The sequence below is a fragment of the Zalophus californianus genome, chromosome X, assembly GCF_009762305.2.
Source record: "Zalophus californianus isolate mZalCal1 chromosome X, mZalCal1.pri.v2, whole genome shotgun sequence".
Lineage (NCBI taxonomy): Eukaryota > Metazoa > Chordata > Mammalia > Carnivora > Otariidae > Zalophus > Zalophus californianus.
In genome coordinates this window covers 117,237,905-117,259,998 of record NC_045612.1, presented here as the reverse complement: position 1 = coordinate 117,259,998, position 22,094 = coordinate 117,237,905, and the positions used below count along the sequence as shown (strand labels likewise).

Sequence of the window (22,094 nt, the reverse complement as noted above, 5' to 3'; positions counted from 1 at the left end):
ATTTGCTAAGAGTAAATCTTAAAAAGTTCTCATCACAGGAAAAAATTATAGCTATGTATGGTGTTGGATATTTATTGTGATCGTTTCACAATACAAATACTAAATCATTATGTTGTATACTTGAAACTAATATGTCAATTATACCTCAATTAAAAAGAGAGACCAGCACTTACCAAGCCCTTTTCTACCTATTCCAACCCCCTTACCACACCTTACTTTTCTCATCAATTCTTGTCTCAGCCAAACCCAGGTTGGAAAACTTCAGGCTGTAAGGTCCTTGAGATTTGTCTTGTCACTGGAACTTAGTACTCCATAAATACAATTTAAATGAATGAATAACTGAAAGGCTAATGGTCAGTGCCCTTCCCCCAGAAGTGCCCCGTTCAGAGATTTCTGGACAGGAAAAAAAAAGTGGTAACCCCCTTCACTTTTTTCTTGTGGACGCAGAATTATAAACGGAGGGAGTAAACCTCTTTTCTTTAATCCCAGAACAGGGGGTCTACAGATGTCTAAGTGTTGTGTTGTCCGGACAGGCTCTAGACAGCAGGAGGGTACTAGGTGCTTAGAAAAAGTCTTCTGAAGAGGTCAGGAGGTAGAAGAATGTGCTTATTACTCCGTGCATCTGCCTAGCATTTAAGGTTGGCTGAAGGACTCATAAGAACACAGTCCCAGTCAGTGCCCAGTTATGTTTCCTATCCGGTTTCTGCTCGTGGAGTTGTGGTGTCTGGAACTGGAAAGAAATATGGATAAAGTCTATTTTTAGACGAGTATCAGGAATCCAAAGTCTCCTTCCACTTTATAAATGCCACTGACGTCTAGCTCTGAGGCGTGGGCGGCTTTCTCCGGAAACACAAAGGGCCCGGCCCGCTCCCGAGCAACTTCCCAGTACCGAGTTCCGCCAGCAGAGGGAGAGCATGACGCGTACACTGGTGAGAGCGGACCCAAAAGTGGGAGTCCTGAGAACCCAGGGAGTGGCCATGACGGAACGCCAGAAAATGCTCAAACGGGCTTGAGCGTGGCCAATGCAGATCGTAGGGTCGTGCCGTGTGGCGCTGGGATTGGCCATGACGTAGGACCCTGCGGAAAGCAGGGAAGGAACGTGACCCGGCGTGAGGGGCGGGGCCTGGACACCGTGGGAAGGAACGCCTGCGACGTTCTAGGCGGGAAGGGCGTGGCCTAGGCATAGCCCAGGGGCGTAACCTGAGAAAGCTGGACTTAGTGCGTGAAGGGCGTGGCGTGGCCGCTACAAGGGCACGACAAAGCTGGTCGAGACAGCGGAAGAGGTGAGCGCAGGCAAAGGGCAGAGGAATTGCCAGAGTGGAAAGGAGGGACGTAGACACAAGGGAGGGATATGGGGTCAGAGGAATGAGCGTGATCCAGGGGATAACAGGGATGTGAAAAAGACCTGTGGAAAGGCGGGGCCTCAGAGTAGCATCCGGGACACAAATTACGTTAGAGGAAGAAGGGCCGTGGTGTAGGCGGAGCGCGAGGGCGTGACGCATACGTGAGGGCGTGGCGAAGATGGTCCGGCTCGAAGGAGGGGTGACCCAGGCGGAAGGCAGAGGCGGGACCAAGTTAGTGCGCAGGCGCGTGGTTGCGGCTGCAGGCTCCGAGCGACGGCAGCAGAGGTGTAGCCGGGGCAGAGACGGGGTGCGGACCCAGGCTCTGGGTGGACGGAGAGAGATTCGGGCTCCGACGCGGTGAGTAAGCCCAAGATGGGACACTGTTTTGTCGGAGACTTGGGCTGGGGCGACGGGGACGTGATGTGCTTAAGCGAGATGACGTACCCGGCATGAGGGGCGGGGCGAGGCGTAACGGGACGTAGCCAAGATGGCCGCGCGCATGAGTCTCTCCCGGTTATGGAGCGGAGGGGTCCGCGCTCAGGGAAACATTCGGGTAAGGTCGGGCGGTGACTGGAGCATGAGGAGTAGGGGGGTACGCGTAGCCCTTTCAGAGAGGACAGATACCGTTCTGCTCATGACCACGCTGTGCGATGGGCCCGGGAGCTGGGGCGGTTCCGCGAGGATGGCCGCAGTGTCGGCCGGGCTTTTCTGTAGAATGAAGACGAAGAGGCAGGGAATCGCTTTTTCCCTACTCTATCCCTTTTACTCCACTGTGTGGGTCACCAGACAGCTACATCTCCTTAGGGTCTTGTCCATTTAACGGTAGAATAGCTGTCTCAGAGACTTGGGGAGGTGGGGGAATTGCAGTTGCAGAAACCGAGGCGCAGCAGGCTGGGACTCACTCACATCTGCATTGTTGCTCTTCCCCCACTGACCATGCCAAAAGCTATGGATAGATTCACAACCACCCCCAGGGCAGGGGATCAGCAGCATAACTCTGTCCTGTGGACGTATCTGAGTTTTCTCTGTTCAGTTATTTCCTTTTTCATTTGTGCTCTGCCCCAGATCTGGAGGGAAAGAACCCACAAAATATGAACGTTGTTGGTAGCCCTGCTTCTTTGTGGCATGAGTTAAAAGCTACTGTTTGGAGGCAGCCGAAAACTCGTTATTATCAGTGTAATTCCTTCTCATTTATTTTTGCTGATAAAGCTTGAAAATTGTGGGATGATAACGAAGATGTGTACACTTTAATTTGGGTGGAATTAATTTCCTGTCAGCCCCCTGAAAGTCACATTATTTTCTGCTTTCCCTTCGTCCTTTACTGCGAATCTGGCCGTCTCCACTCTATTGAAAAGTCTTCTGGAATAAGGAGAGAAGTCTGATATCTCTGGTGAGAGAAACTGCCCCACACTCTACCCAAAACCTGCTCCTGCACGTCCCTGAGAACTGTCACTGTTCTCAGCCTGCTTTGGAGTTTACAGTGAACCAAAGTTCACCACACCCACCCTCCCTTCTGAGTCTTGGTAAAGAGCTGCACTATTCTTGAATATTTTGGGAACAAAAATATTCTTTTTAGCCTCATGGCCTCTGCTGAGCACCATAGCTGCCCTGGCAACTATCTGCTAGACTTTTCCTCTCGCTGTCCCCTTGGGCCTCAAATCCATAGGATTAGCAGGAAGACTGCCCTCTTTCCCTTCCCACCTGCTCCTTTTGCCGGCTTGTTTCTCTCTTCAGGCATTCATCCTCATTCTACCACCAGCATCATCCAGCCATAAAATCACGGGGCCTTCTTCAGCAACTACTTCCCTTCTCTGTCCTCCAGTTGAGTGCCAAATCCTACGTTTTTTTACCAAAATGGCAATCTCCTGAATACAAAGAACTTTGGTCCATCGCTACTGTCACTCTCTGGTTCAGTGTTTCATATTGTCTCACTTGGATTACTGGAATTTCATTTAAAACTCATATGCCCAAATCTGAGCTACTGATGTCCCACCCAAAACCTGTTCTGCACACTGTGGTCCTAATCTCAGTTCATGACAACGCCATCTTTCCAGATTAGGCCAAGAATCTTCTAGCCATCCTTAACTCCTTTCTTTCACATCTTATGGGCAGTCTCTCCAAGATGTAGCCAACGCCCAACCCCTTCTCACCACTTCCACCATGACATCTTTTCTTCCACAACCCTGGATTATCCTGAATGATCTCCCTGCTGCTTTCTTGCTTCCCATCCCAGTTGATTTTCAGTAGGGCAGCCTGAGTGATCTTTTAAGACTATAAATCAGTTGGTGTCCCTCCTGTGCTGCCAAAACTCCATTGTGCCCCCATTTCGCTTAGAGCAGTGGTTTCCAATCAGAGGTGATTCCCCTTTTCCAAGGCACATCTCCGGCATCTGGAGACATTTTTGGTTGTCACAGTTAGAGGGAGGTGCCATGGGCATCTAATGGGTAGAGGCCAGGGATGCTGCTAAACATCCTACAGCGTATAGGACAGCCCCCAAACTGAGTTATCTGGTCAAATGCCAATAATGTCAAGGTTGAGGAACCCTGAGTTGGAGAAAAAAGCTTTACAAAGTAGCCTAGAAATCTACATGATCTGGCATCCATGATCTCTCCACCTTCTCCCCTACTACCCTGCTCCTAGTGCGTTCTATTCCTGCCATGCTGGCCTCCTTACTATCCCCTTGTATGTGCCAGACATGCTCCCACCTCAGGGTCTTTGCACAGGCAGTTCCCTCTTCCTGGGCAATACCCTTCCTCCTGCTAGTCCTATTACTAATTCCTTCATTTCCTTCAATCTTTTGCTCAAATCTCACCTTCTCAGTAAGGCCTCCTTTGAGCAACTTACTTTAAATGCAACACTCCTTTCCCAGTGGCACTCCAGATTTACTTATCCTGCTCTGCTTTTCACTGAGTATATTTTAATTTAATTGTCTGTACAACTGACTTACGTATTACACTGCTGTTTATTGTCTGTCTCCCCCTACTAGAACGTAAGTTTCACAAGGGCAGGGACTTTGTTTTATTCCCCCAATGATCCTAGAACAGTGTCTGGCGTTTAATAGATGTTTGGTTGCTATCCTGATGAATGAAAGGATAAAAGAGTGATGGATTGAATGAAGGATGGTTGAAGGAATCTCCTTGTCACTGACCTTTCCGGCTCCACTCTGCCCACTGCATTCCATCCTGTGCTTTGCACACGGAGTCATCGGAAACTGTCCTGTATGTACGGAATAATACCTAAGGGTCTTCCAGTCTCTTGGAAATGGATATTTTTCAAGTTAGTCTCAAATCCCCATCCAGCTCCACCTTCAACTGTGTCACCTGCATCTCTTGGCCAGATTGACACATAGAATTAACCATCCCAAGTAGAAAGGCCTGGAACAGATTCTCCCTCACAGCCCTCACAAAGAACGAACCCTACTAACTCCTTGATCTCGGACTTCCAGCCTCCAGGACTGTGAGACGATAAATTCTGTTGTAAAATTTCTGTTGTTTAAGCCACCCAGGTCGTGGTTCTTTGTTACAAACTAATACACTGGCCCTAAGACCCCACGTAGGGATTTAGGCCTGGAGGCGAGGCACCTATATGGGATTCTAAACTTTATACTAGACCCCTTTAAAGTGGTGGCCGTGTGTCATGGACTGAATGTTTCTGCTCTCCCTACCCCCATCCATATGTTGAAGCCCTAATACCCAATGGAACGGTATTAGGAGATGGAACCTTGTGAAATAATTACGGTTTGATTAGGTCATGAGGGTTGTCTTCCATGATGGGATTAGTATCCTTAGAAGAAAAAGGAGAGTCCAGAGCTTGCTGTCTGTTCCTAACATGAAGGCATAGTGAGAAGGTAGCTGTGTGCAAGCTATGATGTAGATGACCAGGAACCAATTGGCTAGAAAATTGGTCTTGGATTTCTAGCCTTTAAAACTGTGGGAAATAAGTGTCTGTTGTTTAAGCCATTCAGTCTGTGGTATTTTGGTCTACAGCCCAAGCTGGCTAACACGCTGTGCATTTTCACTCACTGCCTTGAGAGTGTTCATTGGCAAAGTGATGCATACAACAGAGTGTGTGGCAGCAGGTTGCAAGACTGGCTGTTTGCCACAGTTCACTTTACAATATTTGTCCAGACACATGGCTTATTGCTGGTTATAAAGGGATCTGCCTGGAGCCCGCATTTGTTCCTTTCAAGGCAGCAATAGGAAGTAACTCTGCTTCCTGCTTTTACTGGACACAGCTCAGGTGTGATTTTTTTTTGTTCTCTCCTTTCCCTTGGGTGTAGCCTTCTCCTCTCTAGCTCCGATCTAGTGGGGTCAAGGGCAGCAGTACAGGGGAGAAGAGCTCTTTCACAGCCAATTAAAAGCAGTGAAGTACATGAAGAGAGGGAAGGGTGAAATGAGAACATTTGCCTCTTTGCTTAGCATTGGTAGGGATCCGCCACCATTGCCAGACTTCTGAGTGCCTCCTTGAGCAGGCTTAAGGAATAATAGACCACTGGCTACCTCATTTCAGAATCTATGTCCTTTTTTCCCTTAATTTTTTATTTTGGCAAACTTCAAATTTGAACAAGCAGTGGAAATACTATAATAAAACCACCTATGTACCCAACACTTTATTTCTTTTTGTGACTTTGGGCCCCTCTCCTCCCCGCCACCATTGCCAGACTTTTGAGTGCCCTCTGATAGGCCAAAGGCAGAATCTGAGGAGTCGCGGATGGTTTTCCTTGCCATATGATGTGCATTTCCAGAGGCTCCAAGGGGGAGAGATTCATTGCACACCTGGAAGGTGGAGTTCATGCCTTGTTCCACTTTGCATCCCAGCAGCCAACATGGTTCCTGGAACAAAGGAAATGACCATAACTGTTGAAATGCAAACGTTTAGTGGCAGAATTCCCATCCCTGTGAGACTAGCTTCGATTTGTCTCTGGACATGGTCCTCCTTCAGATGGGCAGAGCTTCGGGGGTCCTTCAGATCTTATCGGTAGGGATACGAGGCCCTCCTCTTAAACGGCAAGCATTTAAAAGTGTTTCAGAAGTATAGATAACCACACAACGGGGTGATGGCGGCATCTAGGAAAAGCCCTTCCTACTGTGCAAGAACATGCCGGCAGTCACTTCACAGTGTGCGGTTCTTGGAATCGGGATCAACATCTCCCTCACCAAGGAAGTGTGCCCAGGTCACCGAGCTGCCCTCGCGGGCCAGGCACCGTGTCCCTGAGAGATGCAGCTGTGCCAGAGACAGACAGGGTCCTTACCGCCGCGGGGCTCGTGGCTGGGGAGGTGGCGTCCTAAAGTCCATTCTCGATGAGGTGTGCAACTGCACGCAGCACCGCGAGGGAGACGAGGGCGCCAGGCTCACCCGGTGAGCGCAGGGTCAGGGGAGGCTTCTGGGAGGTGGTGCAGGAGAGGAAGGCCTGCGGAGAGGGGAGGAATTGACCAGGCGGCGGGTGGAGGAGGAGCATCTGCACCAGCCCTGAGGCGGGAGGGAGCTTCTTCGGGAGCGAGCGGGAAGAACCCGAGTCCACGGGGCTGGTGTGCAGGCAGGAGTGGGAAGTGGACGGCACAGCAGAAGAGTCTGTCCTCCTGGGGTAGCCAGTGAGTTTCCGGAAGAGGAGCGGATTAACCACCGACTCATCCCCCCCTCCTCCCCTCCCCCTCCCCACCCCCAGCCCTGCCATGTGTACTCATAGTCTGAATGCTGTGGTCCTGCTTACAGGTTTCCACTTGATGGGCAGTCTCCGTTGTTTATAGCTTTGCCTCCTCTGTCCTCCTGCCTCTAGGTTATTAGGTTCCTGCAAGTTATTTGGGGCCCGGTCAAGATTTCAAGCTAAACATGGTGGCGATGAGTAGCCTGAGGGTCATTCTTCAAGCCTCTCCATGCAAGTCACTGTGGAGAAGATTGCAGACCGCCAGGTTCGTGCCAGCGAGGCCCTGCAGCCTCTACACCTGCACGTACAAAAGCCGGAACCGAGCCTGTGAGTACACTGCTGCCTTAAAGAGAGCGGAGGTGGGGGTGCCTGGGGGGCACGGTCGCTTAAGCGGCCGACTCTCGGTTTCGGCTCAGGTTGTGGTCTCAGGGTCACGAGATCGAGCCCCGCGTCGGGCTCCACACTCAGCTTCAAGTCTGTTTGAGATTCTCTCTCCCCCTCCCTCTGCCCTCTCCCCCCCCACCTCCCCCGCTGGCCCATGCTCTCTCTCTCAAATAAATAAATGAAACTTTTGAAAAAAAGAGAGAGTGAGAGGCTTGGTGTTGCATGACAATGACGTGTGTCCTGTGTTTATCCATACGGGTGTCGGTGGCATTGCAGAGTGGGATTATGTATGTGCCTTTAGAATGTGAGAATAACCACTTGTTTCTTTGTCTTCTAAAATAAATGTGGAAAATTCTTTTCCCCCAGGTTTATTGACATAGAATTGCCACCTAACATTGTGTAGGTCGAGGTGTGCCATGTGCTGATTTGATACACATATATATTGCAAAATGATTTCCATGATAGGTTTGGAAAGTTCTTTTCTTGACTAATTTTAACATGTTAAAATGATGTCGTGTCGGTGGTGCCTGGGTGGCTCAGTCGTTAAGCGTCTGCCTTCGCCTCAGGTCATGATCCCGGGGTCCTGGGATCGAGCCCCGAGTCAGGCTCCCTGCTCTGCGGGAGGCCTGCTTCTCCCTCTCCCACTCCCCCCTGCTTGTGTTCTCTCTCGCGCTGTGTCTCCCTCTGTCAAATAAATAAAAACAAAATCTTAAAAAAAATAAGTAAGATGATGTCATGCAGAAATAGGATAAGAGAGGTGTCCCAGTTTCAAATACTCTGGAACCTGTTCTGTATCGTTCTTGTTAGCAGCAGTCTTCTTACTGACACTGATCCCCAGACTGCGAATTATTTCTGTGAGTCTTTAACGTTCTGGAAGTTGCATGTTAATGTGTGTAAGCAGGTCGGTAGCTTCACGCTCTGGAATATCCTTTCTCAAGTCACAAATGGCAGCGTTCATTCCAGTTGACCAGCTTACCGGTGTGTGCTCTGCCGTAGACGCAGCATATCAAGCGAGGCGGCAGATGGCCTTTCCTGAACGCTTTCGCATCTCGTTCCCCTCCTGAAATACCAGTTCCCTGCCCCATCCCTATGGAGCAGGGATTGTGCACCGAGGTACTGCTGACAAGAGGGATGGGTCATTCTGTGTTGTTGTGGGTGCAGTGTACACTGTGGGGTGATTAGCAGCATCCCTGCCAAATACCCATTAGATGACAGTTGTATCCCCACCCAGTTGTAACAACCAAAAATATCAGCAGACATTACCAAATGAGCTCTGGGGGCACAAAACTGCCCCTGCTTAAGAATCAGTGGGACGGGGGCGCCTGGGTGGCTCAGTCGGTTAAGCGTTTGCCTTCGGCTCAGGTCTTGATCCCAGGGTCCTGGGATTGAGTCCCACATGGGGCTCCCTGCTCCGCGGGGAGTCTGCTTCTCCCTCTCCCTCTCCCTCTGCCTGCCACTCCCTCTGCTTGTGCTCTCTCTCCCTCTGTCTCTCTCTTTCTGACAAATAAATAAATATATATATATCTTTAAAACAAAAGAATCAGTGCGACGATAGGAGAGAATAATGTATTTATTTGTGGAGAGATGAGTTTGAATTTGTGGAGAGGTAAAATGGCTAAGTATGTTGTTAAAGAGGAATTTTTCGTATTTTCTGTTATTTTAAAGGAATTGACAGAATTTTCACGTGTTGCCTTCCTTCTGGGTCTAGGTTTCTCCACTTTTTCTCTTTGGGTTTACTCTCTTTTGATATCATATGCACGTAATAAAGAAAGAAGGTAAGAAAGGAATGCTTTTAAATTAGTAGTGCTAACCTAGCTACATCCAAGGATTTGGAACTGCTCCATAAATACATTTCTATTCCATATTTACTTTGTTTCCTCCAACAATGACAGTGTTCTCATTCAAGTGAACTGGTTGGAGTCATAACAGATTTCTGGTTGCTGGGTGTGGCTTCCTACCAACAGACCCACATCCTACCAGGACTGGCTTATTCTCAACACTGGCATTTTGTGGTCTGAGGCTTAAAATGGAAAAAATTAGTCATGTTCATGTAGTTACTAAAGTTTTACTTTTTTTAACAGAGAGTTGAAAGTTAAAGGTCTAAAATCCAACATACGAATGTCTTTAGGATGGTTTGTTTCTTCTAGGGCTGACTAAAACAAAAAGTGGTGGCTTGGGGAGATGTGGGCTTTCCGTGATTAATTTGTCACATCAGATGTTCTTGTTTTTAAGTTACTAAGAAAAAAAGGTAACAGACATGATTTGATTTGGCTTTTGGCATATTGCACCACCCCTCCCTTTTTGCAGGGGAGAATATTACAGTCTCTGCTGCCCTGAGCCACTGAGCATGTCGTGTTCCTAAATCCCAGACCCTCCACTGATCAGTTGTAAAAACAATACACGTTGTATCTGGCAACTTAAAACTCCAGCAGGAGGCCCGTTGTCTACTTGTGTGACAGAATGACCCAAGATCATTGAGGGTTAGAAAAGATAACATGGAAAGTCCTTAGCTGGTGCCTGCCACACAGTGAGGACTGTGTTGGCACGTTACTTCGAGTACTAGGATTATCGTCATCACCGTCTTTATCTAATCATCACAGGCTCAGTGCCTCCCTCAGATGTTTGTGTGGCCATTGTTAAGATTGGGTTAAGCAGAATGAGGAGTAAAGGAAGGAGGAGGATATGGCCGATTCAGAAAGCAGCATTTCCCTAGAGCCTGTCTGTGCTTTGTGCTTCACCTTCACTCCTCTCCCCCCCGCCCCCAGGGAATCATTGGCTGTCCACGCACATTGCTGTTTGCTCTTATCTCAAGGAGCAGACGGTAAATGTTGACAGTCCGACATCTATTACCTAAGGTGCAAATAAAATCAGTTTCGCTTAGTGTATCATCTAGTGAAGTTTAGCCTAATTGTCACATGAAAAAAAAATACTAGGCAGAGATCTTAGAGCAGAAAAAAATAAATTCAATAGTGTTAATTTTTAATTTAATGAAATATAAAGAGTATCAACTAGAATGAAGATGGTACAGATTTGTTGTTATTCCAATGATAATCTTAACGATCTCCCTGCTTTGAGAAGGAAAACAAACTTTTTTTTTTTTCTTTTTAGGACAACGTGGAATAGAATGGCACTGTATAAAATCTAGCCACTGGCCCCATGTGTGTATTTTCACATAAATGTCAATTTATTATAATTTTATGGGCACAAGTTGCTAGCACTCACCATATTGAAAATTTCCATCATCGGAGAAAGTTCTGTTTGACAGGACTGGTCTGTATCATAACTGTATTAGTAAATTGTTCTATTATTTCTCCTGTTAACTTTGATGAACACAAAGGCTGGACAACAATAGTATTAAGAAGCTTGTTGTTTGTGTTGGGCGCCTGGGTGGCTCAGTCGTTAAGCATCTGCCTTGCCTTCGGCTCGGGTCGTGGTCCCAGGGTCCTGGGGTCAAATCTCTAGAGACAGCGAGAGAGGGAACACAAGCAGGGGGAGTGGGAGAGGGAGAAGCAGGCTTCCCGCTGAGCAGGGAGCCCCAATGTGGGGCTTGATCCCAGGACCCTGGGACCACGACCCGAGCCGAAGGCAGACGCTTAACGACTGAGCCACCCAGGCGCCCCCGTAAATAAAAAAATCTTTAAAAAAAAAAAAAAAGAAAAGAAAACTTGTTTCGCAATGTCTTCACAGAGAATTTTATTAATCCCTAGATAAAACAAACTGGGATACCCCGACTATGTTGTCTTCCATTAACTCATGAATAATCCTGAGAAACAAAGGACTGGTTAAGAACCCCTTGAAATTATGTTAATAGCCTCAGGGGTGCCAGTCGCTATAAGGAGCTAACACTTAGCCCTCAACACATGACCCCCAGGAACTGTGGGCTTTAGTCTCCTGTGCTGATAAATGCATGTGTATGCTGTAAGCTACCTGGGCTCAGCATCAAGGTGCATCTAACAGCCCTCATGCTCTGAGAAGACAGTTTGTGATTCTGAGATCATCCTTAACGTTTTGTCATTTGGGAGGGGGCTGTCCCTTTGTGTCACGTCCCTGTGCTGAGCCCCAGGCCTACTAGGGTGGTCTTCAGTTCCATGAGGAAATCGCACGTCTCGAGAAAAAGGACGGTAACAGGGCAAGGCGCGGGAGGAAAAGCCAATGAGGGTGTAGAACAACAGTGTCCATTGGAAAAATAACGTGAGCCACCAATATGAGCCATATAGGCGATTCTGTGTTTTCCAACAACCACATTTAAAAAAGAACAAATAGCATGTCAATTACATCTCAGTAAAACTGAAGGAAAAACAAACAAAATTGTTCATTTACGAAATACTATACAGGAAATATATAGATGAAATATAGTATACAGATGAAATTAATTTTACTAATATATTTTACACAGTATATCCAAAATATTAATCACTTTTTTAAAAGATTTTATTTATTTATTTGACAGAGAGAGAGGGAACTCCAGCAGGGGGAGTGGGAGAGGGAGAAGCAGCAGGCTTCCCGCCGAACAGGGAGCCCGATGCAGGGCTCGATCCCAGGACCCCGGGATCATGACCTGAGCCGAAGGCAGACGCCTGACGATTGAGCCACCTAGGTGCCCCCAAAATATTACCACTTTAACCTGTAATTGGTGTAAAAAGTATTGAGATAGTTTACATTCTTTATTTTGTACTAAGTCTTGAAAGCGTGTAGGTGTTTTACACATTTATAGCAGATATCACTTGGAATGACCAAGGAGAATAGAATGGCAAAACCAGAGTTTGGGAAGAATGAGGAGCCAGGAAATTTAGGTGGCTGAGGTGGGTTCCTGATAGGAAAACCTTGGCACTGGACACAAATTAGGACTTGACATAGAGACTTTAACGCAGGAACAACGTGATGAGTGGTAATTTAGGAAAACTGGTGAATGACAAAACATGGTAAAGGGTATTAAGACCAAGAGGCATGGTATGAAGTCCAGGGTATAGGGCCCTGAACTGGGCTGCTGGTTATGGGCAAGGCAAGAGATAAGCCTGAAAGATCCTTAAAGAAAATATAATGTGATCAGTAAAGTAATAGGCATAGAGATGGAAAGAAGACTGGAACCTTCCCAGCAGTGCTCTTCATCTTATATGTTCAGTGAACAGGCAGTGATTAAAAGCCACTTCAGTTCTTCTTGGGGCTTATCCAACCCTGGGAGAGGCAGATAATTAAGCATGTATGCATAGAATTATTACGCCTGTGTGACAAATGTTTTGAAGAAAACAATGTTAGGATTTTTTTTAAAGGGGGGGATCATATAATAAGAGGGTAGTCAGAAAGGTGAGGAGGTGACACTTTTGCCGAAGAGGTGACAAGCCAATAATAGGAGCCAGCCCTGAGCTGAATGAGGGGAAATTGATTTCTGACGAGGAGGAGCAGGAACTGAGGGGCTAAGACAGGAACGTGCTTTCTCTGTTTCACGAGTTGAAAGAGGGACCCTCCTGAGGCTGGAGACACAGGGTGGTACAAAGACAAAATAAGTCAAAACCAGGACTAGTCCTCCAGATAAGAACTAGAATTGAGCACATTTTCGCTATGGAATCTACAGGTATTTTTGTTGCTCATCAGCAGTATAGGAGTGACAGCCTCGTAATGGGAGTGTGGCTCTGCTCACTGAAACATGGTGGGTTAAGATCACTGTTTCTGTTTATTTCACTTTCCCCATATGAGAAGAACCTGAAAATGAAGGCACTGTTGATCAGAATACTTAATCCTCTTCCTGTTTTGAGGGAAAGTATGAGCAACTACCAAGATATTTCAGTCTGTATTTTGTTAAAGTGGAGGAAGGAGATGGGAGTATTGGAGAGGAAAATTTTTCGTTTACTCTTCAAAGTTCTAACTGGTCTAAGAATTAAATTGACATGAGACAGATCGACAGAAAAGAAATCCCAAAAGTTTAAGTACGTGCATGTGGAGGCTCAATAATACGGTTGTCATCCAAAGAAATGACCAAAGTGGCTAGCGTTTCTACCGTTACAAAGAAACAATAACAACGTGGGGAATTGGCAAGACAAAGAAAACGTATTATTCAGGATCTTCAGTTCGTAAGGAATTCTAAACAGAATTTGGGCTGGAGTAGTAAATTAGTAAAAGGAACAAGGGTTACCTATACAAACTTCTCGGCTCTGAATTTCCTATCTCTGGTGATAAGGTTTGTCTCTTTACCTCCCTGGTGCAGGAAGAGTACCTTTCACATGGGAGATTTATTTCTTGCCTTCTGGAGGCAAAGGGGGTTCCAAGTGTTCTTGCACTGGCTGTTTCTTAAGTGACTTTAATTCGAATTAATAAGCCAAAGTGGCACATTTTGGGGTGGCCTGCCCTTGGCACCCACAGGAAGAAAGAACAAAAGTGTCACTGTATCTCTCACGACAGTTTATCTTGCAAAACAAACCCTTGGGAAAAGCTGGCTTCACTAGGGTGACAGTCACTAAGGGGCCTTGGTCGGGGGATGGTCTGGGTGCCCAGAGGAGGAAGTGGTGGTGGGGGCAAGGAAACCTTCTAGAAGCTGAACTTGTGAATCAAAGGGCATAAATTGATAGGAGCGTTAAGGTCATAAAAGAGCAATGAAGGAAAAGGCCTGCTTCTGTTGGGCTAGTGTTTGCATGGGTGAGAGCAGATTCTGGGCATTTCCTGAATGGAGTGTGGGGGACGAGTCAAGGTGAAAGGAGGGATCGTCTTGGGGATCTGCTTGTTAGTTTCCTTCTTGCCTAGTCCTTACAGGAGACCCTCATGAATTGGGTTTGAAGAGTGTGAGTTGTCAAACCTTCAGCCATAGTCTGAGTATCTTAGAGGGGAAGGAGTTGCAAGGTCTCTTTGTGCCAGGCATGCTTACAACTGAATCAGGGTTGTTTGCCTGTGTTGGAAGGTGGGAGAAGGGTAGTAAAGTTTCCCCCAAACTGAGAAGACACTTTGAGACCGGAACACAAAGCAGGCCACTCCGTACAGTTTACACCGAGTTTTATTCAGAGTAACTTACTGCGGGGTATCAGGCAGGTGACGGCCGATCCAGACGAGACACAGCTATTCTTTGGAAAGTCTGGACCTTGGTCCACAGATTTTATAGAGCGAGGGGACTCTCAGGGGGCGCTGTAGTGAGGTCAGAGGGCTCACATGCATTTCACAGGGTTTGCATGCACCTAATTGACAGCCAACATTGAACAGACCTTGTGGCACTATCTGTGCATCGGGAAGGGGCGAGAGACTGTGTTATCTCTGATAGATTCGTAGGAGACCAAGACGAACCTCTCCACATTCTGGCCTTGGCTGGCATTTCTAAGGTACAAATATTAATCTCTAAGGGGCCCATAACACATAGCCGCAAGACAGGTCAGCGAACAAGATGGAGGGCCAAAGATGGAGTCAGTATTGTCAGCACCCCTACAAGTTACTTTCTAATTTGCATTCCAATTAGATTATTATATTAAAATATCGTACCAGGCAAATGCATTTTCTGTTTTAGGTTTTTGAAACAAAATTCTTGTTTTCAAAGGAACAAGTTCTTTTATACTAAGAAAATCAATAAAAACATTGGGTTTGGATCTCTCCAGAGATAAGATGGTACTGTTTTACAGAAAGAAATAGTTAAAAAAAAAAAAATACCCTGAGTTTGCAGAGACCATGGTTTCTCAACTTACTGACATTTGGGGTCATACAATTCTGTGCATTGTAAGATGTTTAGCTGCATGTCTGGCCTCTATCCACTAGATGTCAGTAGCACTCTCTTCCAGTTGTGACAGCCAAAAATGTCTCTAGACGTTGCCAAATGTCTTCTAGGGGCAGCATCCCTCCTTCTGTTGAGAACGACTGGTCTACTCTCAGGAGAGCCCTCTGTCTCATTTTTAACCCCCGCAAAAAAAACCCATACGGCTAGGATTTTGAATTTATAGATTTTAGCAGCTACCCAAGCAAAACAAATGTCTCCTTTGTAAAGGTCAACCGGAGGCAAGTTTCTGGGCCTTTTTAAAATTTTTCTTAAAGATTTTATTTATTTATTTGAGAGAGAGAGAGAGAGAGAGAGAGAAACAGCATGAGAGGGGAGAGGGTCAGAGGGAGAAGCAGGCTCCCCGCTGAGGCGGGAGCCCGATGTGGGACTCGATCCCAGGAGTCCGGGATCATGACCCGAGCCGAGCTTAACCAACTGGAGCCACCCAGGCGCCCTGGGCCTTTTTTTAAATGAAAAAAGGTGTCTCTGTGAACCTGCCATACAGAGTGGGTTGACTGAATAGCAGCTACCTTATCACTTTCTCAGATCCTTACTCTCATTGTTCGTAGTGGGGTGAGGCTCAGAGGGTCATTGGTAATGATTTATCTCAATTCATGTTTCTTCTGCCTCTCCTACTGCGCTTGGTTCTACCCATCTGGGGTGTTTCTACGGGGCAGAGAACTGGAGCACCCCCAATCATGCATGTCGTCCTATCCCTCATGCATGGATGTCTCATCAGCTCTCTGTTACAGGAAGTCCGCTGAGATTTATCAGACTTCCCACAAACACCTGGTGCTTGATTCTTTGTAGAAAAATCATTATCAGTGATGTGTGGCATCTGTGTGGAGTCCCGGGCTCGAGTCCCGCGTCGGGCTCCCTGCTCGGCGGGAAGCCCGCTTCTCCCTCTCCTACTCCCCCTGCTTGTGTTCCTGCTCTCGCTGTCTCTCTGTAAAATAAATAAAAAAAGAAAAGAAATGACTCCTTCTCCTCGCCAGATTCATCGGTACCTTCCTTCATTTTTCCAAAACCCTGGAGTATTGCCCTCATCTCAATTGGAAGAGTGTAATATCGCATTGTATAAAGAATCCAGAAGTCTTCCAAATCGCAAGCTAAATTACAGACGCATGCCACGCAAGCCTTTATTCCTACTAGCCCGGCAATTAAAAGATTTACAGTGCTTTAGTGAACACTTGCGTTCCAAAAATTGTCCCTCCTCTTCCCCCGTGGCCTTGGTTGAAGAGAAATCCACGACGGAAAGTTTCATTAATTTGTACTTGTATGCGAACCTGGTTGGTGGGTGGGGCTCAGAAGATGATCAATAAAGAAAGGAGACCCGTTTGAGAATCCCCTCCTTCCACGTGGTGCTAGTCTGCACGCATCTTACTGTCCTCAGGAGACTGGGCGGCACCTGGTTTAGGTGAGAGGAGAGGGTAGACCGAGCGGCTCGTGGCTGACAGAGCAGCAGGCTGCCCCTGCGCCAGGCGCTCTCTGAGCCGCCTCTGTCCCCTGCTTCCGTCGGGCCCATGAGCCCCCGGGTGGCTAATTCCTGAGACTTGGATTCCGTCACCTCGACACACGCCAGCACCGGAGTTGCCTGCCGTGTGATCCCGGATAGCGGCGTCTTGACGATGGCCCCGCTGTGCTTTCTCCTAGTGCACCCGCTCTGGGAGACCGTGGACCTGGTCCCGGGGGGCGAGCGCCAGTCGCCCATCAACATCCGGTGGAGGGACAGCGTCTATGATCCTGGCTTAAAACCGCTCACCATCTCTTACGACCCCACCACCTGCCTCCATGTCTGGAATAACGGGTACTCTTTCCTCGTGGAATTTGAAGATTCTGCAGATAAATCAGGTGAGAGCCCGACTGGTGGTCTTGTCTGGAGTTAAGGGACAGCCTCGTGTCAGCCCAGGCCACACCACACCGCATCCACGGGCACGCAGACCGCCTTGGGCAGTGGCATGGGACTCACTGCACTGAGCTTTTCTTTTTTTAATGTGGTAAGATACATGTAACATGGAATTTGTCTTCTTAACCATCTTTAAGGGTACAGTTCCACAGTAAGTCCAGTCACACTGTTGTGCAACCATTCGTCTCCATTACTCTCCATTTTGCAAAACTTAAACTATACCACTTAAACAATAACTCCCCATTTTCCCCTTACCTCAGCTCCTGGCTGTGACCATTTTACCTGTCTGTCTGAATTTGACTACTGGGTACTTCATTTATGTGGAATTGTGTAGTATTTGTCTTTTTATGACTGGCTGATTTCACAGAGCAAAGTGTCAGAGTTCACCCATATTGTAGCAGATGTCAGAATTTCCTTCTAAGACTGAAAAATACTCTTGTATGGATAGACCACATTTTGTTTATCTGTTCACCTGTCTGTGGACACCTGAGTTGCAGCCACCTTTTGGCTATTGTGAATAATGCTGCTATGAACATGGGTGTCCAAGTATCTTCTGAGGTGTTGTTTTCCATTGGTATATACCCCAAAGTGGAATTGCTGCATCATCCTTAGAGTTTTTTGAGTGTATGAACCATGTCCCTTTTCATTTTCGTGCATGTTTCCTTCTGGTATGAGTGGTGTTTTCTATTCATACACACACACACACACACACACACACACACACACACACACACACAGATTGTGTATTTGAAATTTTATTTAAAATTAGATATTTGAATTTATTTTTATTTGAAACCATATATATAGATCATTTGAATTTTATTTGAAATTTGTTTTCTGGTATGTGGAATGTGTGCTAATCTTCCTCTGTTTGCTGATGTTACAAATAGCTTCTATATTAAATAGTAATACTCTTTAGCCAGATTTTAAATGGTAAGATTGCAGTACATTGGAAAGGATAGGCAAGAAAAAGAGACTTTGTATTTTTAGTCACATTTTGTATTTTAGCCAACATGTATGTATTTTGTCAACCATTGATTTATTTATTCGTTCTGTATTTGCTGAGTGCCAGCCATGTGCCAGCCATTGCACCAAGTGCCAGGAATACTAACTAGATTCTTGATCTCCCAGCAAAGTGTAGTGAGAGAAGCATGCAGGAAATTAGAATTATAAAGCCAGTGTGATTTGAGGAAGGGTTTCTAAAAGTGCTGTGGGACCACGGAGGAGGGGATGATGTAGACTGCTCTGAGAAGTCTGTGATGACTTCCCCAAGGACAGGTGTTGATGCAAAATGAACAAACCTAGAATATCTGGGGCGGTGGGGGGGGGGGGGAGTTTTATTCGAGCCCAAGTGAGGACAGCTGCCCAGGATACACAATGTTCACAAAGAAGAGAGTGCTTCCTGTAAAGGTTCATTTGAGGTAGGGTTACATACATTTTATATACATAAGAGGTTACAACATTTTTAAAAAGTTACAAATAATTAGACAAAGAACTTTTCTGGAAGTTGCAGCCCTTAAGTTTCCAGTATATGCAGTGCTATCTGACTTTAACCTCTTGGGAACCAGGGAAGTTTCTTACTTTCTCTTATCTTTTGTGTTCAGAATGCACGTTTTTGGTTATTTTCAACAAAGCAGATACACAGTGTGTGCCCAGGGCAGATGTGGAGGGCATGCTCTGAGGTGTTGCTGAGTCATTTTGACCTTGGCAAGTGTTAAAGCAGAGCTTCCCTGGGACCCCCAGAGCAGGACCCACAGATATTAAAAGTTGAAAATTTCCTTTATCGGGGGACATTTATCTTGGGTATTGAAGGGTGAATTGGAGTTTGTCAAAAGGATTAGAAGGGCATTGGAGACTGAGGGAAAATCATGTGCAAAAGCAGATGTTCAGAAAATGGCCAAAAACAGTGACCAATGCAGAATGTGCATTTTGGGGAGAGACAGGAAGAATGATGATTGTTGCCGCTTAGGAGGGGAGATAGAAGACAGCTTCATCAGTACTGGTTATTTTTATACGACAGTGTGGTAGAGCATGATTTCATTTAATTAATAAGTCATTCGCTTTATTTTTTGAGATTAACCCAATCAGCACAGGTCCACAAGGTCAGATCAATCCAAGTGTGAGACGGTAGGAGCTTAAATGAAGGCTGTAGCAATTGAAGTAGGGAGAAGGCACGTTTTTAAAAAGCATTTCTAAAATAAAAGTGTCATGAGCACACTGTGAAGGCACACACAAGTTGTGTCTTCCCACAATGTCAGCCTTATTCAGTCCTAAAGGAAAGAGCAGGTCCAGGTTCCCAGCTCAGTGACATTTCACCACGTGGTTAACTTGGTTTCTTACCTTTCACACAGAGCAGGACAGAAAACAAACCACACAACAAAGAAGATAACACAGGGGGCAGGAAGTGAAGGAACCAAACACATAATCAGTCTACAGGCGCGTAGTTGAGATAAGGTGTCAGTCCAGGCCAGGTCAGCTCTCGGCACTCACTTCTGATATTCAAGCAGCGGAGGATCTCAGTGCTGTTCAGAGATCCATTGGGCACAGCTTTCAGCAACAGATGCCTTTTGTAAGTGGTTAGACATAGAGGGGTTATGTCTGAGGAGTCTGTTTGCTGCAAAAGCCCTCTCTTTTTAAAGGGATTGAATCAGTCCTGGGCCCCTGCAGACTTCTCTGCTTCTGCTTGTTATAAGTTCTGGGGTGTCATCGGTTGATGCTGCTCTCGGCAATATCTGGTAGCTGCAGTATGCTTAACTGCCTGTATCACCACTTGACATGGGCCCCTGCTTGACATGAGTGCCTCCATCTTGCTCTCTACAAAAAGCAACGGGACTTGGAGATGGACTCCTCTTCAAGTGAGGAGAAAGCGAAATTAACCACATCCTTGAGTCATCTCCCTTGGGAGGCTGGGGGGATGGTGATGCCAGAAAGGTCATGAATGATGGATGGGGAATAATTTGTAGGGAAGTATAGGGAGCACGTAAGGAAATAAAAAAAAAATTTTACAACTTTTCCCCTAATTTAATTTTAAATACTACGTTAAAAATGGAAAGAAACACACTTGGAGTGGTTATCCATCGAAGAAGAATTGTGTCTTCACCTCCTGTTTAATTTCCATAGGGAGAATCTGCTTCTCTCAGGATAAGCATCTTTACTGCTTTTGATGCCAGTGGATTTTGGATTTTCATATTTCCTGCAAATCAAGATGGAAATGAACAAATGTTGATCCCTTACTGAAATGTTATCCTCTTTCCTATATAAATACTTTTTCTCATCAAATAAATCCCTTTATTTCAAAGTAATATTAAGTGCTCCTGCATAAATTTCTTCCTTTTCTTTATTTCTGTCTCATTTTGCATCAGATTGTCATATGCTTTTCCCAGTGGCTTTATTTTGCATGAGGAAACATGTTTAAATATTGTAGGTTGAATAAGGCAGTCGATTTCTTTTGGAGCAATCCTATAGGGTCAGGCATTAATCCTCCTTTTTATCGTGTTTCAGCTGCACTTGGTGCATCATAATACAAGCAAATTTCAAAGCTTTAAGGATGCAACAACTGGAGGAAGATGGTTTAGCTATGATAGGATTTTTTTTTTTTTTTTTTTTTTTTGAGAGAGCATGAGCAGGGGGGAGGAGCAGACTCTGTGCTGAGTGTGGAGTCCAATGCAGGCCTCAGTCTCACAACCCTGAGATCATGACCTGAGCCAAAATTAAGAGTCAGGACACTTTTAACCCACTGAGCCACCCAGGTCCCCCTATGATAGGAATATTTTTAAAGGTAAAAAAAATCTTACCAACTTTAAATGTATACTAGAATCGAAAGATGGAACATTACAATGTTGTTATTTAAGAATATTGGGATCAATACATTGGTAAGATAAGCAATGCTTAAAATACAAGATTGTTAAAAATACATCCCAAATGATATAAAATGGTGCTGTCCAATATGGTATCCATAAGGCATTTGTGGCTTTTAAGCACTTGAAATGTGGCTAGTATAATTGAGGAAATGGATTTTTTATTTTATTATAATTTGAATTTGAATTTAAGAACTAATAGTTCAGTTGTTAGAAAACTTGTAAGAATGTTTAGAACAAGTTGAGTATGTGTATCTATATTTTCAAGTAAAATATGAATCAAATATTTTTGATGAAAATTTAACATCTAATTTGATATGTGTTGTGTGAGTAAAATACACAACAGATTTTTAAGACTGGAAAAAATGGAAACTCAGTAATTTTTCATGTTGATTACATGTTGAGATGGCAATCTTTTCAATGTATTTGGCAAAATAAAATATGTTATCAAAAGTAGTTTCACCTTTTTTAAAACTTCTTAAATGTGGCTCCTAGAAACTTGAAAATTTCCTTTGTGGTTTGCATTACATTTCTATTTTTTGGCACTATTATAAAAGGATGAGGGCAAATAATGGTTAAAATGTGAGATCAGTTAATATATTCTAAATGGCATAAAAAGATAAAGGCAAACAGCTATGGGAAATGATCTGGAAAGGAACTGCTAAAGGAACAGGGCTGCTCTGGGTGCTATGTAACTATGTATTTGCTAAGTGCTTCATTTGTCTTCTCCAGAGGTCTTTGATGACGATACTATCATCTCCGTTTTTCAGATGAAGTGAAGCTCCGTGAAGTTCACTGCTTCCTTGCCAGGTCATACAGCTGACAGCTGGAGAACTGGATGGAAAATCTGCAGACCACACTCTCTGCAGGGTCTCTGAGCTCCTGGAGGCTCAGCAGGTGCAGGCCTCCTGCAAACTCTGGAGGCGGAGTGTTGTCAGGGTGCCCCAGGTTTGTTTTCATCAGGTATGGCAAGACACACAGACATGGGAATGACTGTTGTGAAAGAAAAATTTTATCCTACAGTCCCTAAAGCTGGAAGGCAGGGCCACATGGGGAAGCACCAGGGATGGCCAGGAGGCAGAGGGAAGGAGGAGAAATGGTGGATGAGAGCCTGTTGTGGCCTGGGGGAAGGAGCGCATAAAGTAGTATAAGCGGACTGAAGATTGGCTACTTTGAATAACCTCAGTAGGTTCTGTGGTACAGAGGTTGTCCCTGGTTGTCTGCCACCTGGTCC

At 45.7% G+C, this 22,094-nt stretch overlaps 2 protein-coding genes across 2 annotated transcripts; one reads left to right on the top strand and one right to left on the bottom strand.

The window, feature by feature from the left end:
* Positions 1–652: 652 nt before the first annotated feature.
* LOC113931236 lies at positions 653–6,136 on the bottom strand. Its single transcript, XM_035725461.1, has 5 exons — positions 6,119–6,136; positions 1,940–2,051; positions 1,505–1,744; positions 890–1,077; positions 653–730 (listed from the first exon to the last, which is right to left on the bottom strand). Exons 1-5 carry the CDS (start codon positions 6,134–6,136, stop codon positions 653–655), a joined length of 636 nt encoding a protein of 211 aa, XP_035581354.1.
* On the top strand, positions 1,568–20,253 carry LOC118355966 (carbonic anhydrase 5B, mitochondrial-like). The gene is made up of 4 exons (XM_035725347.1): positions 1,568–1,700; positions 7,120–7,314; positions 16,751–16,948; positions 20,124–20,253. Exons 2-4 carry the CDS (start codon positions 7,173–7,175, stop codon positions 20,165–20,167), a joined length of 384 nt encoding a protein of 127 aa, XP_035581240.1. The 5' UTR covers positions 1,568–1,700; positions 7,120–7,172; the 3' UTR covers positions 20,168–20,253.
* Positions 20,254–22,094: the final 1,841 nt, after the last annotated feature.

Excerpts from the sequence above, each read along its gene's own strand:
- LOC118355966 (XM_035725347.1), top strand. The coding sequence starts at position 7,173 with ATGGTGGCGATGAGTAGCCTGAGGGTCATTCTTCAAGCCTCTCCATGC. Across the intron at positions 7,315-16,750 it reads CAAAAGCCGGAACCGAGCCT|TGCACCCGCTCTGGGAGACC; the intron begins GTGAGTACACTG and ends GCTTTCTCCTAG. Across the intron at positions 16,949-20,123 it reads AGATTCTGCAGATAAATCAG|GGAGAATCTGCTTCTCTCAG; the intron begins GTGAGAGCCCGA and ends TAATTTCCATAG.
- LOC113931236 (XM_035725461.1), bottom strand. Across the intron at positions 1,745-1,939 it reads CCTCTCTGAAAGGGCTACGC|CCCAAGTCTCCGACAAAACA; the intron begins GTACCCCCCTAC and ends CCGTCGCCCCAG. Across the intron at positions 1,078-1,504 it reads CATCTTCGCCACGCCCTCAC|GGTCCTACGTCATGGCCAAT; the intron begins GTATGCGTCACG and ends TGCTTTCCGCAG.